General features: G+C 40.7%; 1 protein-coding gene across 1 annotated transcript; it reads left to right on the top strand.

The window, feature by feature from the left end:
• Window positions 1-6,805: 6,805 nt before the first annotated feature.
• LOC308258863 (rab GDP dissociation inhibitor beta-like) lies at window positions 6,806-8,102 on the top strand (the record flags this gene model as incomplete). Its single annotated transcript, XM_080689486.1, is given in 3 exon segments — window positions 6,806-6,893; window positions 6,896-7,531; window positions 7,534-8,102. Coding segments are annotated over 3 exon segments (1,293 nt in total).
• Window positions 8,103-10,137: the final 2,035 nt, after the last annotated feature.

Here is a 10,137-nt window from a genome sequence, read left to right as displayed (position 1 = left end):
TCTTGGTGAGGCCAATATACTGACAAGAGGCCTCATAGGAAGGAGGCAGTAAAGTTAGTGATAGTAAAAAGTATGAAGATAGTAAAATGTATGGGAATGAGAAGCTGAAAATATGACCATAAGCTAAGGAATACTGGTTTCCAGAATCTGGAAAAAAACCAGTGAAACGTTCCAGCAGAAACCAGCTCTGTTGACATCTTGATTTCAGCCCATAAAACCCATTTCAGACGTCTTCTCTTCAGAGCTGTGAGATAATAAACTTGTTTTATTTCAGGTTTGCCACTATGTTTATGGTAATGTGATAGATCTGTAATGGGAAATTAACACCACAATTCATTCCCTGGCCCTTCACTCTGGTGTCCTGGGATCACATGCCCAAATTAGTTCAGTGCCCAAGCAGAAGCCTGTGTCTCAGAATCTGATTTTGGGGTTCTCCAGCTATGGTAGGAAGTATTGGGGCTTTTTTTACTAATCATTTTTAATTTGTATTCATTCTGTGGGCTAGATCTAGGACATGTGACATTGGTTCATCTTAGATTCCCTTAAAATGGCTGTCAGCAGAGAAAGGAAACCTCAACTCAAAGATGCTCAAGTGTCATCAGTAGCAGGGATGTGGGGAGATGCTGTAGGTGGCAAGACAGAGTACTGTACCATGTCTGGGAACTGAAGGTGAGGTCCCCTCTGGTGATGAGGGAGGTGATGAGGAATGTGCCGGTATTGGAAAATTGCTTTGGTATTAGTTTCAAAATATAAAAAGTAGTTAGAGCCTGGGTTCTACACAGGCATTCAGGCAGGGGGCAGGGAGAAGCTTGTTATAATTCAGAGTTTCCCTCACCAAAAGTGATCACGAAGCACACAAAAGAGTTGTAGTCCAGGGTCTTCATATTTTAAGGACAAGTTTACATAATAAATAACTTCTAGCTGATAGGCTAAAACTTCCCAAGGATGTGGGAGGATGGTACAGGCCTTCCTCAAAGAGGGCATATACTAAGTGATCCCTGCCTTTGTTAACCAAGTAACACATCTTGGACATAAAAAAGGCTTGCACCTGTAGGAGATAATGGGCAGGCCCACACCTGCATCAGGTCAGGAAAAAGGTTTTTGGTCAAGTAGGATGGGGTATAATGAATTCTTATAATCATATCAAAAGGCTTGCATCTGAGATAATGGGTGGGCCTACACCCAGTCAGGTCAGGAGCAGATAGAAAGACTATTGGTTAAACAAGATGGGAGATAATGAATCTTTATAAAAACTGTTCTATGTTCAAAAACTTCAGTGTCTTATTTTCAAGGCACTCCACTGCATCCCTCTGATGCAGTGCTTTATTATTATGTCCCTTCTTTCTACCTTTGTAATAATAAAAATTGCTTAAGCTTACAGCACTATAGTTCTGGCTATTTTTTCTAAATTAGCTAAGAACAAGAACCCACAGGCATCTCCACATCTCACACTGTTACAGGAGGCACCGTGATGATGAGGGTAAACCAATAAAGATCTAACATGGAATGCAGAAACACCTTCAAGTATTTGCAGTGGAAGAAGTTTACTGTACGGATTACTATTATTTTTTTTTATACAGGTGACAGAAAAATGAGAACCAAACAAGATATGGAGAGGTAACCCAGATACTGGGAAGCACAGAAAGCCACTACAATCTTAGGCTGAAGGGGTAAAGCAAGAGAGAATGTTATTAGAACCAGTGGGCTGGGGCCACTAGAAAGGAGCTGTCACCTGGATGAAGTGTTTCAGTGGCAGCTGAGCTTCTGTGGGAACACGGCCACTGCTGTACAGGGCACCTGAGCAAAGGGAAGAGGAGGAGAAGAGCCTTAGCTCCCCTCTTCTCTCTCACCTTCCCCTCTATCCAGTGTCATCTATTGACCAAACCCAGAAGCCAGCTCTGCTGAAGTACAGAGTGGCAAGGAGTAGCAGATGTATGTGAGAGCAAACAGATATAGGAGCAGCCAAGAACGTTTTGCCACTGAAAACTACTACAAGAGGAGCAATCCACTTTAGTTACCTGTCAGTTGTGGAAACAGTTTCCAGATTGGCAGCAATGGAACAAAGTTTTATCTTGCCTTTATTGCCTCTTCTTTTCCATGTTCTAAGGTCAGAGGGTCAGAAACTGCAGGAATTTTCCTAGAGATGCTGATAGAATAAAGAAGGAAAAATCCCTTTTCCCTCCTGTTTCAGCAACTAGCTTTCTACCCACTATGGTCCTGAGCTAGGGCAGGTGGAAAGTGTTCTTTTATTTTTTTCAGTACTGGGGATGGAATCCAGGGTGTTCTACCTCCAAGCTACACCCCCAGCCCTATGTTTTATTCTTTATTTTTGAAACAAGGTCTTACTAAGTTGCAGAGGGTCTCTGCAACTTAGTAGCAGAGACTGCTACTAAGAGACTCAGCAACTGAGTAGCTGAGGCTGGCTGTGAAACTGCAATCTTCCTGTTTTAACCTCCCAAGTACTGGGATTACAAGCGTGTGCCTCCACACCCAGCTCAGGTGGAAGTTTTAATTCTGGGTAAATTAGTACTTTTATTATACTGGAGCGTGTGTGAATTATTCAAAACAACCTATTTTAGGTAGTAACAGAACTGGAGAATGTGCTAGTACTTAAAAATGTCATAAACTATGGGGACTGCTCTACAGGTCATCTAAACTAGTGGTGATACAATCTAGCACTAGCACTACTGGTATCTTTCCAAAGGGGGTGAAATCAGAGAACTACAGCCGGGCGTGGTGGCACCCGCTTGCAATCCGCGCGCTTGGGAGGCGGAGACAGGAGGATCGCACAGGTTCAAAGCCAGCCTCTCTGGCTTAAGAGACCCTGTTTCCAAATAAAAGTATAAAATATGTCTGGGAGTGTAGCCCCGAGGTAGAAGAGTTTCCAGGAACCCCAGTACCACAAAAAAAAAAAAAAAAAAAAAAGAAAAGAAATCAGAGAACTACAGTAACTCATGATCATAGCAGCACAATTCATAATACCCCAACTATGGAACCAACTTTGGTGTCCATCAGCAGATGAATGGGTTAAAAAATTATGAGAATTACATACAATGGAATTTTATTTAGCAATAAAGAAGAATAAAATTATGTCATTCGTAAGAAGATGGAAAGACCTGGAGAACATTATGTTAAGTGAGATCAGCCAAACATAGAAAGAGAAGGAACATATATTTTCTCTAATATACTTGAGCTAGGGAGTATTTGGGATGCCAGAGGGAATCCAGATAATGGAGGAGATCCTCAATGGAGCCAGGGAGGAAGGGTAAAGGAGAAAGAAGGCTGAGGTTAATTAATGGAAATGCTACCTGCGACTATGTGTATACATGTGAATATAACATTGTTAACCTGGACACTTGGTATTGGGAGGGAGGAAAATGGGGAATCCGGGAGGTAGGAGGGCACCACATACTGTGTGAATGTATGCCAGTGTCAACATGATTTACTTTATAATGTGAGACTATAATGCATCAATAATATATAAATAAAGTAGTGATGATAAATAAACCTTAGCTCTGTACTCTGAAGGGTTATGCAAATAAACCCAAGAGAGAAGTGCACTATTATTTGCATTCTTTTGGTACTATCGATCTATAGAAGCTTTGTGCCTGGTCGTCTTGAAGTCCTTCTCAATTGACAAGATGTGACAAGAAGAATTTCACATCCTGTCCTTTATTTCCACTAGTGAGTTAGGAACCAATGGTGAGGTAATTTTTAAAAAACAGTTGACTTCAACTGCAGGAACTGAAATGCAGAAAGGTTGGCATTTGGCAATCATTATTTTGAGTCATCAGCCACAACTCAGATAGAAACATTCTATTTTAATATTCTTTAATACTGGCACTTGAAATGACTATGTTTCTATCACAAGGAGAAAAGCAGAGTACATGAGATGTGTTGGGTTACAAAGATAGAGAGGAGGCTCTATCTAAGCACACTCACCTTTTATGACTGCTACCAATCATGCCTTCCACACTTGTCTGAAATTTTGAAGAATGCTTGTAAAAGTCACATCTGTAAAGATAAGAACAGGAAATCAGAGCTGTGGCCCTGTGAGAAGAATGATGTGCAGGAAGAAAGCAGATCTTCAGAAATCCTTGCTGATCTTTGAGCAAAAACTATGATAAGACACAACTGAAAATCTACCACATTAAGAGATGGCCATGGCAGGATTCCAGCTGCAGACCTTGAGAGGCTGAAAGCCATGAATCTCTGCCTTCAGACAGGATACTGTAGGCTCTCAGAGAAGTCTGGAAGCCTTCTTCCAGACACTCTGCTTTGAAGGGAGGGATGGAATCCCTCTATTAGGCAAAGAAACAATCCTAGAGCAAAGGTTTCCAAGCAGGATTAGGAAATCTGTGCAGAGCCAGAGAAAGGCAGAAAGTGGAGCCAATTCTACCCCTCAACCAAGGGGACCTCCCAAGACTCAGTGGCTCTGGGGAGGAAAAAATGGAAGGAGATAGGGTTCGAGTTTCACCCAGTTCATCTCACTGTCTTCAGGCAAAGATAGCTGCTCATCCTTATTGGGCAAGGACCACCTGAATCTTTTCCTCTGGCTAGGGAAGCCATGTCGGCATTCAGCGCTGGGCAGTATGGATCAGGTTGTTATGAGAGAGGTCAGAGATACTGGTAAAAGGAGAGAGTCAGTGGGTATGGTGGTGCACGATTGTAATTCCAACATTTGGGAGGGTGAGACAGGAGGATCATGGTTCATGGACAGCCTTGGCTACTTAGTGAGGCCCTTTGCAACTCAGTGAGACCCTGTTTCAATATAAAGAATAAGAAATAGGGCTAGGTGTGTAGCTTAGATGTAGAATGCCCCTTGGTTCCATCCCCAATATCACAAAAAATTAAAAAAAGAAAAAGAAAGGAGAGAGTCCTGAGAAAACAAGTGGCAATTCTCTATTGAAAAAACATGAGCATTCCATTGGGATTCAGGACCAATCTACATAATCTTGAGGAGACTAGCATTCCTAAGAAACAAATTCCAGATGTCAATATTGTTCCCACCTTTTAGGAGGAGCAGTTAGTTGTATAGGGCACACTAAGATGACAGCAAATATCATAGGTTATTATGTAATTAATAGCAATTTACAAATATGTAATATAACATCATATTGGACACAGATTTATTTTGCTGTTTTTTAATTCTTTTTTTTTCAATACTGGAGATGGAACCCATGGGCCTTCTACCTCTGAGCTATATCCCCAGCCCTATTTTTTATTCTCTATTTTGAAACAAGGACTTCACTAAGTTGCAAAGGGCCTCACTAAGTAGCTGGGGCTGTCCCTGAACCAAGATCCTCCTGTTTCAGCCTCCCAAATGCTGGGATTTTTGCTGTTTTAAAAGTGCTTTCGTCTACAAGTCTGGAAGTAGATTTGTTTCAATTCTAGAGAATTTATACTGAAGACAGCAGTGAGTGCTTCAGCTGCTGAATGTTAAGTTTTGTGGTAATCAGGGAAGGGATATCCCAGGCCTTCCAGCATGATCCAGTATAGGAAAGCAAGTGGTATCTTTCATGAGTTCAGAGAGGACTGACTTTCCTTGAGCAGAGTTGAGTGTCCTATAGTAACCTTGTAGGTTAACAGTGGAAACATTAGAAAAATGCTGAGTTTGGAAAATGCCAGAAGTTCTCCTTATCTGTTTGTTTTTGTTAAGTAGATAAAGCAATTAGGCTGTTGTTAGAGGTAACTGGCTTGCCAATTTCAATTTTTCAAAATTAATCTCTTGAGTTATATGAATGCAGACAAACACAAACCTGCCCAAACTAGTTTTAGCTAATTTAAAAGTTAACTAATTTTTTAACTAATACTCTCCCAAAAGCGAATTTAAACTTGAATATCAGGTCTTAAAGAGAGAAAAAAATCTCAGTGAGGTCTCAAACTACATGGGATCTTTTATTTTTTTTTTATTATTTTTTATTTTTTAAATTTTTTATTTTTTTAAAAGAAATAAAACAAGATATTTAATTTTCACACATACATATACATTCACAAGTAGAGACATAACAAAATGAAGAGTAAATACTCATGACTATTATGGTCCATAGTTCTGAAACTGTTCTTATGGTCATGGCTGATGTTTATAACTACCTTCTTCAACTCCACAGTCTATATGCCCTTTGCTGTCAGCAAGCACCTCAGCTGGCTGTGGTTCTTCTTTTTTTAAATTTTTTATTGGTGCACTGTATTCATACATCATAGTGGGATACAAACTTTTGTAGACATACATGCACACATCGCCCAGTCAGCCCCTACCCGATCCCCACCCCATTCCCTCCCCATCCCTCCTTCCCATGCTTGGCTTAGTGGTTGACATCTAGTATTATAGCAATTTATCCAAAATTAAAGATGATAATCTCACATAACAGTTTCATTTGTCTGATACCAAGCTTTTAATAACTTAAAGATAACATTTCAATATTTTCTGAAAATTCATCTGGGGTCTGAGGTGGCGGCCAGCCTCACCTCCCCGCCAGCTCCATTTTACCCTTTCCTTTGGTCTTCCCTGGTCCCTTGGGCCCGAGTTGGCCTGAACACCTCCCCGCCTCTTTTGGGAAGAGTCCCCTGCGCGTTCTCCATTCTCGGATCGCCAGCCCTCACCCTGCCCCGACAGAAATGAGAAGTACGGACGTGATCGTGCTGGGCACCAGCCTGACGTGCCTAATTGGAATTCTGAGCTGAGCTTAGTAGTTTGTGGTGGATCTGCCTTTTGGAATGAGTACTGTTGTTGCCAGCATGTTGCAAGAGCCGGCTAGTTACACTGTTTTTCTGTGGTTATTGATATAGTCTTTCAGATTTGCTCATGATTAAGGAATGTATCTTGTCAGGTATAATGTCTGAGAATGGAAAGAAGGTTCTTCATATGGACCCAAAGCCTTATTATGGAGGAGAAGCGCATCTATAACCCCACTGGAAGATTTATACAGAAGGCTTGAATTACCAGGAGCACCACCAGCATCAATGGGGAGACGAAGAGACTGGAATGTTGACTTAATTCCTAAGTTCCTCATGGCTAATGGTCAGCTGGTTAAGATGCTGCTGTATATGGAGGTCACTCGCTATCTGGATTTCAAAGTGACTGAAGGGAGCTTCGTTTATAAGGGAGGAAAAATCTATAAGGTTCCTTCCACTGAAGCAGAAGCCCTAGCATCTAGTTTAATGGGCCTGTTTGAAAAACGTCGCTTCAGAAAATTCCTGGTGTATGTTGCCAACTTTGATGAAAAAGATCCTAGAACTTTAGAGGGCATCGATTCCATAAAGACCACAATGCGAGATGTGTATAAGAAATTTGACCTTGGCCAAGACGTCATAGATTTCACTGGTCATGCCCCTGCACTCTATAGAACTGCTGACTACTTGGATCAACCATGTTGTGAAACCATTAATAGAATTAAACTTTACAGTGAGTCTTTGGCAAGATATGGCAAAAGCCCTTGTCTTTACCCACTCTATGGCCTGGGAGAACTGCCACAGGGATTTGCAAGGCTAAGTGCTATCTATGGAGGTACCTACATGTTGAATAAATCAATTGTGAAATCATTGTGCAGAATGGAAAAGTGGTTGGTGTTAAATCTGGAGAGATTGCTCGCTGTAAGCAGCTCATCTGTGACCCCAGCTATGTAAAAGATCGGGTAGAAAAAGTGGGCCAGGTGATCAGAGTTATATGCATCCTCAGCCACCTCATCAAAAACGCCAATGATGCCAACTCCTGCCAGATCATTATTCCACAGAACCAAGTCAACAGAAAGTCAGACATCTACGTCTGCATGATCTCCTCTGCGCACAACGTTGCAGCACAAGGGAAGTACATCGCCATTGTTAGCACAATGGTAGAAACGAAGGAACCTGAGAAAGAAATCAGACTGGCCCTGGAGCTCCGGGAGCCCATTGAACAGAAGTTTGTTAGCATCAGTGACCTCCTCGTACCAAAAGATTTGGGAATAGAGAGCCAGATCTTTATTTCCCGCACATATGATGCCACGACTCACTTTGAGACAACTTGTGATGACATTAAAGACATCTATAAAAGGATGACAGGATCCGAGTTTGACTTTGAGGAAATGAAGTGCAAGAAAAACTACATCTATGGGGAAGACTAACAGCAGTGCAGGCTAATGTCTAATGTCTAATTAGGACAAATTTAAAGTTGGGCAAATAATGCATAGTATATGGAATCAATATTGAGAGGCCTGCTTTTGTAATCAAAACAGAGAGATTGGAGAGCGCTGTACCAGTACATACCCTCCCTTCATCTTTCTAATATCATGGATTAACTTGTTTGCATGCAGTGGCTATTACAAAATTGGACAGTTACCACATTCTGTTCAGTTTAACCTAACTGGCTTTTTTCTAGTGAAGGAGCAGTTTAAACAGACTTTGTGATATCAATACAGAGAACTTGATACAGTATTTGTATCTTTTCATCAGTGTAGACTTTGCAGTTGTGTGCCCCTACTGCTCAGGAGCTGGATTCATACAATTTGAGTGCCATCGTGACATTAAGGGGATTCTAAATTGGATATTACAGTTTGGGACAGCATACCCCAGTTTTTCCAAAGAGTTTTATTTTGTATTAAGTATTATGGCAGGGCCCACATAGCATAGCCACAAGTTTGGTTTATGTGGGCATTGTAGCCAAACTCCAGACTTAGGGACTTGTTTCAAGGAAGCCAGTGCATGGTGTTTTAACCTAGCAAGAGTTATAAGAGAAGGGGAAAGGAACCAATCGTAAAGCAGGTCAAATGTAGAAGCATCTTTTGTACCCCAGGTGTGGCTTCTTCAGTGGACCAAGCTGCAATGCAGTATTGACTTGACAGAGCCTCTACTTCAATGATGTCTGTCTCAAAGTGGCTCCAAATGATTTCTGTACTACAAAATAAAGCCAAACTCTGGGAAAAAAAAATTCATCTGGCCTTAAAAGCATTTGAAAAAAATTTCCTTTTGGTAATTTTCATCTGATACACAGTTACCCTCATATGTATCTTACTTGATTTTTAGATGTGATATGGCAAATTTGGTGAAGTTTAAAAGGAGCTAAATGTTTAAAAAAATTGCACATAATTTTTTTTTGGAGGAGAAAAGATATTTACTTTTAAGACTCTGTTCTAATTTTCTTCAAATGTAGCACCAATTTAATAGAAAAAAATGAATGCAACTGGAAAATCAAGTGAGATCCTATTATCTTGGTGATAGACCAGCCTCTATTTCTATCTAGGGATTATTGGTTTCTTCCAACATACCAGTTCTTTTTAACTCAAGTATATGAGGACTTAACTGAAGATTATTAAGACTTTGAAGGGAGTCTAGATAGTTAACGAATTCCAAGAATTGTGAACTGCCATGCTTGTCCACAGAATTGTCAGGGATAGTCTGGCAATGTCTTCTCTGGGCCCTGCCCTTGAGAATACTCAGCTCTTCTGGTTTCCAGGTTTCATCCTGTTACATACAGATTCATTCTCTCAGGAAAGAGAATGCAGTTGTTCTGGCTTGAGCCACATGCCCTTGAGACAAACCAATGGACCAGAGGGACAGGAATGGAGTATGGTCTTCCAAAGGAAGAGCTGAGGTTGTTACCAGGGCAGGGAGACTGGGAAAAGCAGAACCATCAGCTAGCTTTTTTCTTGCTGCCCCTTGAGCTTTCACATCAAACACAAACCTAATGTGGATGTGGGTAAAAAGGCAAAATTGACACTAAGAATGTCCTTCATTGACCTATATTTTTTAAATGTCGTATGGATTCTCAGCGGAACATTCTGGTAAGAAAGGCATCAAGCTGACAGAAAGGCATAGATTAAGGGAAATTCCATTGATGATGGTCAAAGTGTACTGACATCATGGTACTTGGTCTCTTTTCTCAGACACACATCCCTCTTTGTCAGAAGAATTAAACCCAATTTACTTTGTCTATTTTTTCCCCACGATTATAATAATAATGATGTGCTCTATAATTCATGCAAATTCTTGGCAAATTTTAATATGAGTAACTGGAAACCAGCGTAATCAGTATTCTTTCTATATATATTTACCTTGACAGTGGGAATTACCATGTATTTAAATGTAATGACATAAACTGCTCCTTTCTGGTTAGAGTAACATAATGAGATGGTTTCTATAGCAAACATGCATTTAATTAAA

The sequence above is a fragment of the Muscardinus avellanarius genome (genome assembly GCF_963383645.1).
Source record: "Muscardinus avellanarius genome assembly, chromosome: 2".
Classification (NCBI taxonomy): Eukaryota; Metazoa; Chordata; class Mammalia; order Rodentia; family Gliridae; genus Muscardinus; species Muscardinus avellanarius.
This window is presented reverse-complemented; position numbering and strand designations above follow the sequence as displayed.